At 52.7% G+C, this 14,351-nt stretch overlaps 6 protein-coding genes across 6 annotated transcripts; 3 read left to right on the forward strand and 3 right to left on the reverse strand.

Moving 5' to 3' along the window:
* Positions 1-473: 473 nt before the first annotated feature.
* NCS57_01155400 (uncharacterized protein) lies at positions 474-1,283 on the reverse strand (the record flags this gene model as incomplete). Its single annotated transcript, XM_053061264.1, has 1 exon — positions 474-1,283. One exon carries the CDS (start codon positions 1,281-1,283, stop codon positions 474-476), a length of 810 nt encoding a protein of 269 aa, XP_052909650.1.
* Positions 1,284-1,784: 501 nt separating this feature from the next.
* NCS57_01155500 (N-acetyltransferase domain-containing protein) lies at positions 1,785-2,429 on the forward strand (the record flags this gene model as incomplete). Its single annotated transcript, XM_053061265.1, has 1 exon — positions 1,785-2,429. The coding sequence occupies one exon, from the start codon at positions 1,785-1,787 to the stop codon at positions 2,427-2,429; it is 645 nt and encodes a 214-aa protein (XP_052909651.1).
* Positions 2,430-2,614: 185 nt separating this feature from the next.
* On the forward strand, positions 2,615-3,067 carry NCS57_01155600 (uncharacterized protein; the record flags this gene model as incomplete). The annotated part of the gene is made up of 1 exon (XM_053061266.1): positions 2,615-3,067. One exon carries the CDS (start codon positions 2,615-2,617, stop codon positions 3,065-3,067), a length of 453 nt encoding a protein of 150 aa, XP_052909652.1.
* A 1,000-nt stretch (positions 3,068-4,067) lies between these two features.
* On the forward strand, positions 4,068-5,818 carry NCS57_01155700 (putative phospholipase; the record flags this gene model as incomplete). Its single annotated transcript, XM_053061267.1, has 2 exons — positions 4,068-4,381; positions 4,432-5,818. 2 exons carry the CDS (start codon positions 4,068-4,070, stop codon positions 5,816-5,818), a joined length of 1,701 nt encoding a protein of 566 aa, XP_052909653.1.
* Positions 5,819-6,042: 224 nt separating this feature from the next.
* Positions 6,043-6,581, reverse strand: NCS57_01155800 (uncharacterized protein; the record flags this gene model as incomplete). The annotated part of the gene is made up of 2 exons (XM_053061268.1): positions 6,043-6,327; positions 6,378-6,581. 2 exons carry the CDS (start codon positions 6,579-6,581, stop codon positions 6,043-6,045), a joined length of 489 nt encoding a protein of 162 aa, XP_052909654.1.
* Positions 6,582-7,198: 617 nt separating this feature from the next.
* On the reverse strand, positions 7,199-11,549 carry NCS57_01155900 (uncharacterized protein; the record flags this gene model as incomplete). Its single annotated transcript, XM_053061269.1, has 2 exons — positions 7,199-10,479; positions 10,529-11,549. 2 exons carry the CDS (start codon positions 11,547-11,549, stop codon positions 7,199-7,201), a joined length of 4,302 nt encoding a protein of 1,433 aa, XP_052909655.1.
* Positions 11,550-14,351: the final 2,802 nt, after the last annotated feature.

A 14,351-nucleotide genomic window follows, 5' to 3' on the forward strand; every position in this document is an offset into this window, starting at 1 on the left:
AACGGGACCCCTGCATCTCACAGCCCAGGCAGAGGGGCAAACAGGGCTTAGGCAGCCCCCGCGGATAGGCATCAAAGCTCTCCATAGGGCCAAAAGTTTCGATATCAGGTCTGATTGGTCTATTCGGTTTGCATGCTATTGGGGGCCTAAGATTTTAGAGAAATCGTGAATGGTTGCACGCTGTCTGAAGGCGAGGAGTCATCGGGGAGGTGATCTTTGACCATGGGCATTGCCGGCGCTAAACTTGATTGGGCAACGAGCTGGCGAGCTCCCCTGCACTGAGCACTGAGCCACAATCAGCTTGGCTCCCTCACTATCAGAGGCTATTCTAGGCTTCAAGAGATGGGATAGAATGGATTAGGGAGAATTGGTGTGAGTGAATATTCACGGTTGATATAGATGTCATCAATATTCAGTCGTGACAACTCATCCCGAGATGCCAACAGCGAGTGCCTGTGTATAGATGTATGTGACTACAGGTTCCCACCAGAGAGGATGCTGGCAGCCGCCTTCTTAACGGCAGCCTGCGCAACCAGAAAAAGACTTGGTCCAACACTAATCCTAGCAACTCCAATCCTTGCCAACTCAGCCGTAGACAACGCATCTGCCGTTCCGTGCGCCAGCTTGACCGCGACCCGCCCGTTGAGCTCCCTCACCAGCGTCTCCACCCACGCCGTCCGCAGTCCTCTCCCTGAACCACCCCAGTAAAACACCGTTGTAGCCCCCGCGTCCAGGTATGCCTTGCCGCGGGTGATGGCCTCTTTCATCGTGTCAGCCTCGTTGAGGCCAGTGTCGAAGTGGAACATGTCGCAGCGGGCATTGACAACAAAGTCTGGGCATCCTGCATCTGCGGCAGATTGGAGGGCTGTCTTGAGACGTTGGACTTGCTCGTCAATGGGATAAAAGGCACCCGTAGCAGGGATAGTATCCTCAATATTGGCGCCTACAACTCCAATCTCAACAGCCCTCTTGACAGTCGCAGCAATCTGATCTCCATACCCATCCTGCAGATCAGCCGAGAGCGGAATACCGGCAGCCTTGCAGAGCGTAGCGATCTTGGCGACGGCGTCAAAGTTCTGTTCCAGGGTGAGCTCCTCGTCCTTGATGCCTAGCGAGGCAGCTATGGCCCAGGATGCGGTGGCGAGTGCCTTGACTGGCTTTGCTGCATCGTCGTTTAGCGAGACGACCGTGTTGAAAGAGGCTACGTCCCAGACGTTGGGGAAGACGATGGGGGAGGAGGGCTTGTGGAGCGCCTTGAGCTGTTTGGCAAAGTCGTTGGTCATGATGAGATCTGTGAATGGTTACTCTAATTTTGAGTAAAGAAAGGCTAGTTATCAAGAAAGAGATGGCATTTATAGGTCAAGATTCATCCTGTTGAGTCAGAGTTATAGTGTTGCTGTCAATGTGTCCAATGTGAAGGGCGCGCGGGGCAATTGAACTCCGATGGTGCCCAGCTAAAGCCGAGAACAGCCATGACGTCTCAACACCAAATGAAGTATCGCGAGAATGTGAGGATATCTTCAACCCGGGAAATGACAGTTAGTTCTCTTATCAAAGACGGCGGGAAGCAAGGTTGTATTCAAGTTGCTCTGGGTAGCTGCATCCATGACTCCTTCGCCGTGGATCCTGGAGAACGGCATGTGTGGGGAGCCCCGGTTTGAACGGCAAAATAGCGCGATGCTGCAATCGCTTGGCCATTTCCGATTTTATAAAGACCTCGTATTAAGTCAAAGTCAAAACACATCTCGAAACTCGTGCCTCTATTGAGTCCTTCAGTTACGAAAATGCCGCTTCAGCTACGCGAAGCCCGGTCGGACGACATCCACGCTATGCGCAACGTCTACTACTCCGCCTTTGGGGATACCATTATCGGAGGCCACGTCTTCATGACGAATATTGAAGCTTCGGATCGCTTCTGGGACGCTTCGTTTAAGGACGAGCTTGTGGATTCTTCCTGCCAACTCCTCGTCGTCACCAACAAGGACACACCTGACTCGCCGGAGGAAATTATCGCTTTTGCAAAATGGTGTCTCCCCGGAGCTTCAATCGATGATCCGCCACCCGTAGAAGCTTGGCCAAGCCACGGAGAACTCGCCGTCGACTTCTTTGGAGCCATGACAAAAGGACACCGCAAATACATGGGCGACAGGCCACACTGGTACCTCGAGTGTATCGGGACGCACAAGGACTGGAGGGGCAAGGGAGCGGCGGGTTTGCTCATGCGCTGGGGTCTTGAGCGGGCGGACGCAGACAAGCTCCCATGTTTCCTCGAGGCGACTCCGAAGGGGAAGCCAGTTTATGAGAGGTTTGGGTTCAGGACTTTGGGTGAAGAGGTGTTTGAGTGGCCGCAGGGAACATCTGTGGAGGCGTACATGGAGCGTGATGCAAAGATGGACACTGTGGCGAACGGAGAACAACCGGGTCATTAAACCAAGGGATAAGATAGTGAGCATGTTTGGTCAGATTGTAAGCAGTCTGTGTGACTGAATAGCAATCACAAAAGAGATAAATTACGGGTTTGTGACTCTGGCACGGAAATCTTACCAAAGTCATCTTTTGACAAAACACCAACACTACCGAACCCGAGAAGCGACAGCACGCGAGATGGTATACAATGTGCACCTGCGAATACCGACGTTTCGCCTGCGGCCACGAGCGCAAGCGACGCTACATCAACTGCTCGACAGGCGACGACATGACCGACAGTTCTGAGAGCGCGTGCGGCTCCGTTGACTTTACAGTCGTCTACACGCGGGGGTCGTGCCGCGAGGTTGGATGCAAGTACCTCGAGTGCATGGTCAAGGGGTGGGCGTGCTGCAGGTGCGACAAGGGACCCAACGAGGGACACGTCTGCAGGCAGGACACGACGCCGTGGCGATGGGATTATACAGAGTGCAAGCACCGGTTCTGCCATGGGTGTAGGCCATGGAAGGAGTTTGAGAGGGTGAGGGCGATGGCCAAGAAGGACGCTGAAGGCAAGTCACCAGGGAGAGAGGTTATTCGGAGGGGAATACATGCGATTACTGGAGGTCTGATCAAGGGTGGAGGCTCTGCTAGACATTGGTAGAGGCTGGGTTGGGGTAGTACAGTCGAAGCAATTAAACTGATAATGATAACGGAGGTTGGGGGCTATCTATCAACTCGGCCGAGAAAGACGGACCTGTCGATCCGGAAGTCTCCTCGGTATTATGTGGGCTGCCTCGTGGTGGTGGCGTGGTGACGGCACTTGAAAGATAAACCGGGGAATATCAAGACCCCGAGATCACTCGATGCCGGCATCTTCGGAAGACGAGGGTCTACTCGCAAAGAAGTCATTTCGAAACATGTTCAAAACGTTGCGAGGCCGCCAACTCATCAAGCATTGTTACAATCATGGCTTTGCTCTGCTGCGCCATTGCTCTTCGATGACGTGGGACCAAATCTTTGCATGACGTTTTCACTGTAAATTTTTGGCCCACTCAATTTTTCTGTGATCTTCACTCTCTTCGTGGGCGGCAACTGCGCACAAGACACCTGCATATTTCGGTCACCGATCAGGCATAGATCGGGGGCAAACAAATCCTCACTCAAAAGATCCGGTTTTTAAAGAATCTCTTTTGACAAGTTGTCGCGTGACTTGCCCCTTTCCCCCTAAATCGAAGCTGACATTGCAATTCTTCCTCCTTTTCCCCTTTTGTTTTGAAGTTGTAAGATTACAACCCAAGGGAGACATTTTGAACCAGCGAATGGTTTTGCTACTTTTTTGCATGTGAAGAGACCCTCGTCATAGCGCATCCTAGACGACTTGTCTCACGTACGTCACCAAACGATCACTGGCAAAGCCAAGCCCAGCAGGCCTCGGTCCATTATTTGTTGTCACCAATTTTTATTTTTGGCTTCTTTTTTTGTTCCTTCTTCCCCTTCAACGTCGCTTCCCTTTCATTTCGTTACTGTGCCTGTTACATTCCTTTCTTAACATCGAACCGCTTTGTTTTGTCCCGGTCGCTACATTTAACCAGGAGCCTGATCTCCCTGGATATTTGATTCAACATCACCACCATCGCTGACTCGCGATTTGAACCTTTGCAATGGATCCTTCACCAACTTCCAAGATGGCCTCGTACTTTGCGCGTCTGAGCCCCGTGCCCGCCTTCCCCGAATACACTGGGCCCTACAAGGTCGGAACTGTCGACGTCGAGATCCCTGTCTCAGAGCTTCAGGCTCCTTCTCCTGCCCCCGAGGGCGCCGACAACATCCACACGATCCAGTATCGCATGTTCTACCCGGCCGTCTCGGAGTCTGATGAGAAGCGCATTGGCTGGCTGCCTACCCCTCAGCGACAACATCTTGTTGCATACACCAAGTTCCTTGGAATTGGCCCCATGCTGGCCGAATTTCTCTCGTGAGTGTTGGTCTGGATGCGCCACAATTGTTTGCTCACCATTCCCGTAGCTTTCTTCCACGACATCTCCATTATACCACGATCCCCGTCCACAAGAACGCGACCCTCAACGATGCGACGACCGAGAACAAGCGATGGCCGACCATAATCTTTTCCCACGGACTGGGCGGAAGCCGAAACTCCTACTCATACATCGCAGGCTCCCTAGCCTCGCACGGCATCGTCGTCATCTGCCCCGAGCACCGCGACGGCAGCGCAGTCGCTTCTTTCATTCGAATCCCCGAGACCCGAAACGGAACCGTCACTTCGAATGGCCGAATCGAGATCCCCTACCAGAAAATCTCCCACGACGTTTGCCCCGAAGTGTATCTCGCCCGCGAGGCCCAGCTTCGAATTCGATGCTGGGAGATGGGATTACTTCACGAAGCTGTTCTTGCGCTTGATCGAGGAACTCCCTACACCAACCTGAACCGATCGACCCCCAGTCTCGACCAATTCGTTGGCAAGCTTAACATTCACGAACCTGGAAGCATCATCTTTGCCGGCCACAGCTTTGGCGCAGCTACCATCACTCAATTTCTTAAGAGCACGTACTATGCCAGTGTTCCCGAAGTCGCCGCCATGGAGAAGCCTCTCTTCACGCCCGCCGAGGGCAGTGAGATCCGATCACAGATTTCCGAAAAGACGCTTACCATGCTGCTCGACATGTGGTGCTTCCCTCTGATGGCTCCCAACTCGGCGCCACTGTTCAATCTGCCTCTGCCCGTGTATGCCGACAAAGCCACGGCCCCTGGAGGCAAAGCCATTTTGGCCGTCGAATCGGAGCACTTTTTCAAGTGGAAGGAGCATCTTAACGCCAAGGCGCGAATCCTGAGCCCCGACCCTACCGCCAAGGTCGTCACGCCTCAGATCTTTGAACGACCAAGCGGTATCAAGATGTCAGAGCCCAATTTCTTCTACGTCGTCAACTCGGCTCATTTGAACCAATCCGATTTTGGCATCCTCTTCCCGTGGTTGACCAAGAAGATCTTCGACGCTGAACAGCCTGAGCGAGCGCTGCGCCTGAACCTGCGCGCCCAGTTGCAGGTCCTCCGCGAGAACAACGTCCCCATCGCACGCACTTACGTCGGAGATCTCGTGGATGGAACTTCCTTCGATAAGCTCGACAAGTTTAATGAGGCGAACGGCGACTCGTGCAAGGACGGCATCAACAACGATCAAGCCATTTTTGACAAGAGCGGCAACAACCCCGTCGGTTTCTGGCGCTGGATCGACGTTATCGGCCTCGGCGACGCCGAAGACAAGGAGTCAGGCAAGACTGCCAAGGAAAAGGTCGAAGAGGGCGAGCAAGAGATGAAGGGCGAGCTGGACCCTAGCGAGGAACTGCAAGGAGCGCCGCCTTCCATCACCGGCACCGTTAGCGCGACTGCTGCGTAAAAAACCACACTTAACGAAGGACATGAGGGTTTATGAGAGCGAACTTGATCTTTTCATTGAGCGGAACTGTTTTTGAGATACCTTTTTTAGGCGCAAGAAATAGTCAGGATTTGACTTGGGTGTATTGGATACTTTACTCTGGATAAAAAGAGCAATCGGATAGACATCAAGGGCTGGATATTTGCTTTGTATGTATGAATACACCTCTTTCACTCTGCCTCTCTTCATGGTCGGCCCAGCTCGATCACCAGTGTCGACCCCTCATTCTGCCAGATTCCTCCCGTTCCACCAAGGACGCATCTCATCGACACAGGATTCCACATTCGCCCCATGACTTCGTCAAGCCCAACACTGATGTCTTGTCCTGGGGCACACGCAGTCGCCCGACAGGTGCCCTTGGTCGCTGAGCGACACCGTCCACCCTCGATGGCGATGTTTCTGGCGTCGTCGGTCAGCTCGGTCCAGGCTGATATGGCAGCAGGGCAATCGAGTCTGTCGGGGCCGGGCTTCTATTCTTCCTGTTAGCCATCAACACTGCTCAGGTCATTGAGTAACTTGCCTTAGTGCATGCGAGAGACTCTGGCCCCCCTTCACCAGGCTTCTCCAAGTGATCACCCGCATCAACCCCAGTAATCTCCGTAAGAAGGTTCCACGCAAAGTCGTCTATAACCGGGGGCTCATCGCGGGAGAGTCTCAGGCCACGGGTGGCCTCGACGCATAAAGCCTGAGAGGCGAAAAGAACAATGACCATCGCTACAAGCATGATCAATCGTTTGCGGATTCCGAAAAGTAAAAGCGGAAAAGAAGAATGTCTCAAAGCTGGGGACAAAAATGAAGTCTACTGCCGTGATAAACTTTGACCAGTCCGGATGCATCACACTTCTTATGTACGGCCAAACCCATCACAAAAACGTCATTTGCCAAACGATACACTTTCCAACAACGAGTTTTCTAGCAGGAAAATAGCAACACAAAAAGGCCCGGGGAAGGCGATCGTCACGGCACATCTGGCGTACAAACCCACCTTCCCGCGACCATCCTCGTTAGATGAAGCGTCGTACGCATCAAACTCGCTCGCTCGGTTGTGGTTGCTGGCTGTTCCGGATCCGGAGGTGACACGGCTTCAGGTCCGGTATAAACTGGAATCGCCTTCTAGAAGCTATAGTGAGGAACGAGAAATGTCTCATAGAAGGGTTCAAAGGCTGACAGGCGGGTTTGATGTCAAGTTGGAATGGATTTTTGACGCCATCTCTCGCGCTAAGAGTAGATGATCGAAAACAACAAACGAACTGACAAACGATATGAACGAGACTTGACCATTTGATGCAAAATCCCACCGCCTGTGCTTTCAGCCGAGGTAGACAATGTAAAAAACTCGTTTCATAGTCCTTTTAGAGCCAGTATGAGAGGATTGTCTGCTCGCAGCTTTTTCTTCTTGGCAAGACTCTCTGGTGTATGGCCTTCGCGGTTGCGATCGTCGACATGTGCCCCCCTCTCGACCAAAAGCTTCACCACCGAAGGAGAGTTACCGACAACGGCCAAATGGAGTGGTGTTGAACCCTCGCTATCTCGAGCATGAATGTCTGCCCCCTTGTCGATGAGAACAGGCACCAGCTCCGCATTATTTCCTAGCCTATGTAGTGACTCGCAAAGCTTGTGTAGGGGTGTTTTGCCCTTTTCAGTCTTTGCGTTGACATCGGCACCTTTCTCAATGAGAAGCAGAGGTTCTCCATTGGACTCTCCAAAGTAACAGGCCCAAAAGAGAGGCGTGTTTCCCTCCTTATCTCTTGCATTGACATCAGCTCCCTGCTCAATGAGAAGCCGCTGTGCTGCCTTTTGTCCATATACGCAGGCAGTGAGAAGGGGCGTTTGGCCACTGGAATCTCTTGCATCAATGGTAGCTCCATTGCGAAGAAGAAGCTGCGTAACAGAGACGCGAAGCCGCTCGGGAACCCAGAATCGACTACTCTCCGCGGTATAATGAAGGGGCGATTTGCCATCTTTGTCTTGCGCGTTGACATCGGCCCCCTGTTCAGTCAACAATCTCGCCAATGTCTCGTGGCGGCGAATCGAGGCTGCAATGAGGGGTGTTCTGCCATCTTCAACCCGGGTTTCAATGTTTGCTCCCCACTCAAGTAAGAGCCTCGCCACTTCCACATGGCCGTTGGTTGAGGCTTCGATGAGCGCTAGCCGCGGGGTCTTGCCCCTCAAGTCAGGTTCGATTTGAGCGCTGTTCTCAATGAGAAGCTTCACTGTTGACATGTGGCCGTTGCTCGAAGCACAGGACAGAGCAGTGTTGCCCCGGGAGTCTTGGTCGTTGATTTCAACTCCTTTCTTGACTAAAAGCTTTACCATCTCATCATTGCCCCATGCTGCGGATGTTCTGAGGGCCGCTTGCAAATCTTTGGGATTAACATCCCAATCTGCGTACGCCTCGATGAGAAGCTTCAACGTTGTGGCGTGGTTATTTTTCAAGGCAAGGGACAGAGCTGTGTGGCACCAGGAATCTTGGGCGCCAAGATCAACTCCTTCCTCGATCAGGAATTTTACCATCTCTTCGCTTCCCCTTTCTAAAGTGCTTTTGAGCCCCATTCGCAGGGTTTCGGGATCAAGATCCCAGTTGGCATTTGCCAGGGTAAAAAGCTTCAATATTGATGCGCGGCCATTTTTCAGGGCGAGGGAGGCGGCCTTGTGAGCATAGCGGCTCTCAATTGCCACTCCTGCTTTGATGAGGAATGCCACAACGGCTTGGTGCCCTGCTTCCGAAGCTCGCATGAGTGGTGTGCAGTCCTCCCAGTCAACCCCATCAACATCAGTACCATTCTGGACAAGGAGCTCCACGACACTTGTCAGGCCCTCTTGAGCAGCCCAGGTCAGAGGCGTTCGACCTTTGTATTTCACAAAGTCCATCTTCGACCCGAAGCCCTCTACAGTGTCAACTCCCTCACAGATACTCGAGGTCGAGTTCAGCAGAGCAGCAACGGCGTGCTTGTGGCCGTTAGCCACAGCGGCAAACAGAGGGTGCTCATATCGCTCTCCTCTAATGTCAATGCTCCGGTTGTCTTGGAGCCAGGTTCGGATGAGCGCGGAGAACCCCTTGTCAGCCAGTATGTAGATCAAACTTGCTTTCGAGCTGTATTGGCGGATCTTGAATTTTTCGAAACAATTGAGTGTGTCAGCCCAATCTGCAGTCGAAGTTGGAGATAGAAACTCGGCTTGAGGGATCGCTTGGGCGGCGGCGTTCGAATGGTAAAGAACATATTGGCTGGCATACTCCAGAAATGGGTAATGCTGTGACACCCCCAACAAGTCATTGGGTCGAGTCTTGGGCCCAATGCTACCAAAACATGCGCGCACGGGTTCCGAATTGAGGTACATGCTACAGCATTGTTTGAGTCTCTCATGACCTGAGCTTTGCCAGTCAAACCCAAGGTCAGGCCACAGTTCTTGAAGGCCCCGATCTTTGACGAGAAAGTCCCTCACAGATTCGTGCATGAACTGCACAGTTGAGCTTTTGGCCTTCGTAATCTCGGCGAGTCCTTTTGAGGAAGTAATGACATAACTCTCAACGCATTCAGTGGAGTCTGAGGCAGTGACATCAGGTATCTCGGGATCAACCAGGTCCTTCAGGGCTAACCCAGACCAGAGGGCATGATAATACTCTTCCGGTCGCAGCGGTCGCTTTGCACAGAGGATCCAAAGAATACAAAGCAGCAAGTCCTCCATATTGTTCTCGTCTCGTCTCAAAATGTCCTTGAAGAGCTCACTTAGGCCACTCGGAACCTCTGCAAGCCGCTTCCGCAAAGCTAGTCGGCCTCGGCGATTCTCCTTGTTTAGGATGTCGACCACAAGCACAACCCAGAGGAAGACACCGGCAGCCTTCTCAATCATTTGAGGACGAAGTTCTTCAACGAGCGCAGTGCTTGTGATCCGGAGGTTACTTTGGATGTAGTTGGACATGTCGTCGGAGTGGCCTTGCTGATGCTCCAGCGTAAGCTCAATGCCATGTCGTATGTGGATGTAGGGGTAATGTCGGCTCGAGAAGCAGATTCGAATTTGCACGCCTGTACTCGCACAAGATTCTGCCAGCTCTTCAAAGTAGCGGACCATCTCCATAACTTGCTGCTCATCACACTCATCCAGCGCATCGATGAAGCAGGTAAGTGTGCGTTGGCCGAGTTTGGAGACCGCATTGTGGAAAAGGTCTTTCAAAACGTTCAATTGAGGGCAACCTAGTTGGCCCCGTGGAACGAGATCAGTGTCGTCCAGAACTTCCTGGAGATCAAGGTATCCCTCTAATAGCTGCAACAGTAAAGACCTGTACATCCCCGGGATTGACTTCTCAAGATCTTCGCCACGCGCGTGGAAAAAGAAGGATGCAGTGACGCTAGGCGTATGACTTTTCTTTCTTTTTGTCTTCAGGTAGATGAACTTCATTATTGTCGACTTGCCAGTGCCCGGCTTCCCTCGAATCCAGAGAAACCCATGGTGTTGTGCGTGCTTCTGGGGATCAAGCCATTCTAGATACTGTGGATCCTCAAGGAACCAGTGGCATGTCTTTGAGTGCGCTGTCTCGATGCTAATCTTGCGAGAGTCGATCTGCTCGAATTTGAACGAGTCAAGTAGGAGTCGACGTCGGTTGAGCAATTCGTCTTGAAGTGCTAGTTATTTGTGAGCACCAATTTTCAATAGACGATGAAAAAAACTCACAAGGATTGGCAACATCTGCGTTGTCCAAAATTTCGTTGTGCGCGGGAAGTATCTCAATCAACTCCTTGGCGTATGCAGCGGCAGTCGCTGCTGCGTACTTCTGCCACTCTTTGGATTTGTGTGAATCCGCGTAGTCACAAATGCCCCGGATGGGAAGGCAAGGGAGAATATCCATCAAACCTGCAGCTTCCATCTCAAAGCAGATGATATCAAGCTTACGCGCAATGTCGTCGCGGGCGAGGCTGTCCTTCATCACCTGGTTTCCGGAGGCAATGGCACCGTGGTGGATCTTGGGATGGTTGGGCATGCGTGTACTTTTGGGTAGAGTCTTGGACTGATCGCAGGCACTGCAAGAGGAGAACTGAGGATCATGTTTGTATGTGGCAAGAAATAGGCGATCTGGTGACGCTGGATGACCATACTCGGGATACTTCGCAGCCATATCCTGCAAGATGGCCGGCACTCGACTGGGCTCTAGCTCGTGCTTTGATCGTAGGTTGGACACGGCGGTCTGGAGTGAGTAGCTGGGAATCTTTGCAACCGCTGTTCGCTGGATATTGCCGTCGACAATTTTTCCCAGGTCATACTGCATTACCCGGGTGCCGACAACGACATCGCCTAGTCGTATATCAGCCCTAGATGGGACGCCCCCTCCGATACCGACCATGAAGCCCTTGCGGATCGATGGGAAGCTCCGTAGTAAATGGGTCGAAACACTCGCCGCATTGTTCGTCCCGTAATGGCCATTCGGCAGACAGGCGATCACGATGTTGTGGGGCCCAATGCTGCCCAGCATGTACGTATTCTTGTCGCTGGCGTCTTGAGACAGATCAGGATGGATGTCGTCGAGCATGGCGCGGGCCGCCGCCATTTCAATATGTAGCGCGCAGATCCAGGCGATGGTATACTGGCTGTGCGGGAACGCGTCAGTTGGACTGTATCGCAATGTCTTTTGTCGTTTCGGGGGATAAGGCGAGTTCGCGGCAGCCTGGTCGCAAGACCAACCCCGTTTTTGATCCATTTTGACGGTGTCTTGGTCAGATCAGGGCTGCCTGTGCCAGGTGAGAAGTCACCAGCAGGAGGAGACACGAAACAGCGAGTCGAGGTAGAACGTGGGAGAGGCAATTGGAGAGACACGACTCCCGGATGAAGGGGGTGCAAGAGGAGAGAGAGAGCTGCGGATGGTGAAAGAGAATCAAGCTGTCGCCAGCGAGGCTCCCTGGTTGCCTCACACAGCCACTCTGGTTCGCCCAACGTTGTCGCTTGTGTGCCTACCGCCAACGCACGAATCACAGAGCCCCCATGTCAGGCAATGAAGATAGAAGCAATGAAGGACAAGTTAAATGTGTGATACTGCCTCTATTTTGTTTGGCAAACCCCTTACCTAGGTGGACAAATCTTCAGCGCATTCTGGTCTCGACAGCTTCTGGTATAGGCAGAGTTATGTGCGAACTCACAGTTTGTGCCTGAGTACCTAGTGAGCTTGCCCCCGGATGATGGAACTGACCCCGTCTGAAAAATGAGCCCGAGGAGTGAATACCCTCATCTACGTGATTAGGATCCAGCCTGGCCGTATCAGTCCACTTATGGAACCTCCTTCAAGGGCAAGAATCGCCTCGAACTAAGGAAACTGGAGGCGGCGATCTCCCGCTATGTTAGGTCCCGCTTAGCGCCAACCTTATAGCGCTTATTTTAGCCTCACTCACGACGCGAGGTCGAATGCTGTCATTGATCACATGGCCTGGATGAACACTTAAAGCGAGAGGCAAAATAGTCACACCATGAAACCACAGCCAGTATAATTAATCCTCGTGAAAACTATTACTATCGCAGCTCCAGCCGAAAGACAATATTATGTTGCAGTTTCTAGTCCCAAATACCCAACTAGACCCATTGAAACCGAACAAAGTCAATTACATCCAGTAGTGAGTGGCAGCGACCACACCCATAACACTGACTGCCAGAGCCTTCCAGGACAGAGATCCAATAGTCGTTCCAGCTCCAGTTGGCACATACTCAGGCACATGAGTTGGCACTGTCGCCTGGGTCTGCTCAGGCTGCTTGGTTGGCTCGGGCACAGGAGCTGTGCCAGGGAATGTCGAGAGAAACTGTTGTACGCGTTGTTAGTCTCTGCTCAGAGATCGAACATGATTGAGGACTATTAGAGGCATCAACTTACCCTGTCAATTGTGTGGACAGCTCCATTGACGGCAATTGCATCGCCCGCCAGGATCTTGGCTCCATTGAGGTAGATGGTCCCGCCCTGCACGGTGACCTTGACCTTGCCGCCCCCAAGTGTAGGGTAGACGAGGCCGTCCTTGAGAAGAGGAGTGTATGCCGGGAAGTTGACCAGAATGTGACCCTTGATGAACTCGGTGAGGTCAGTGTTGGGCCACTTGGTCACGTTCTTGAAGGCGCTGTTGTCGGGCGCGAGAACGGTGATGCCGGCGGTCGAGTCTAGCACGGAGAGGAGACCCGACTTTTTGACCAGATTGTGGAACTTGTCGACGCCGAGGTGAGGCAAGGTGGAGGAGATGCTCTCAGGCAGGGTAAGGTCTCTGTGTTGAACGCTGTGTCAGTGATGTCGAATGAACTAAGCATGGAATAATACTAACCCATCGATGGGACGAATGACACCATTGTCAAATGGAATGTCGTTGCCTGCGACATTGACATTCCCCCCGAGACCGGTGTAGACCTGTCGCTTCGCTCCAGCCGGTCTCTCAACAAGACTCTGGTTGTTGACCCAGCCGAGGTTCACATACGCGGGATCGTCCAAGAAGGTCATCCGAGCATCGCCTCCCGACTGGAGGCTTCTAGTGACCATTCTCCTATTGGAACTCGACGGGAGGGGGTACCTCAGGGACTGTTCTCCCGAAAAGTAATACCCATTCTGGTACTTGAGCTGGCGCTTGACGCGACCCGGTCCATCACTACTCGATAGTCCGGAATCGGTCGGGGCATACACCACAAGGCCAGACTCCTTACTGTTGAGGAGCTCTGGGTTGCTTTGGAGCTGCTGTTGAAACAGCGTGAACCCACTGTCCTGGAGGGTGTTGGACAGAGTGTCCGCCAGGACAGAGGCGGACAGGAAGGCGGGTGCGAGCAGATGCAAACGCATGGTGGACGTGTGAATTGGGAAAAGTAACGAATAAACAAAAGGGTATAGAGCAAAGGCCCAGACACCAGAGGAGACAAGATGGGGGGGCCGGAGAGGAGGGGACCAGATGAGTGTGAGCTGCAGGACACTTGAGCTGGTGCTTCTTCGGAGGTTGGTAGACGCATTTAAATACTCGACAGTTGGTACAGCATCATGCCATCATTCGTCCTATACATGCCGGAATAGCGAGGCTATGCATATCACGTCTTGGACAACATCGTCAAGTTGCATTCTACTACCTACGTAGGCCAGGATCTTAGTCGCGCCAGCGATTAAAGGCTCAATATTTGGCGGGAAAATCTCACTCTCTCCGCGGAACCCTAGCTATCACGGCATGCATTTCTCTCGTCCTGTCACGTTTGCCCTCTGCCTGCTTCCTCGCGGCCCGCGGCGCGTACAGAAGGCGGGGGAAAGATCAACAAAGCCACGTCTTACGCGCTTAGAGGCAACATCTCCAGATTGGCCAGACTCGGGGCGAGGCGGGACATAAACGTGCGATATAGGTAGTTGGTATGAGGGGAAAACATCGCAGCCTGCCTTAGCTGAACAACCTCGCGAGCGCCATGTCTATGCGGCTTGACGTCTAGACTTACGGGAGAGCAGGTTACAACCCCCGCGTACAGGATGTGCAAGTCTTGTCATCACACGGGAAATCCTTCCGCT

The sequence above is a fragment of the Fusarium keratoplasticum genome, chromosome 9 (assembly GCF_025433545.1).
Source record: "Fusarium keratoplasticum isolate Fu6.1 chromosome 9, whole genome shotgun sequence".
NCBI classification, from domain to species: Eukaryota; Fungi; Ascomycota; class Sordariomycetes; order Hypocreales; family Nectriaceae; genus Fusarium; species Fusarium keratoplasticum.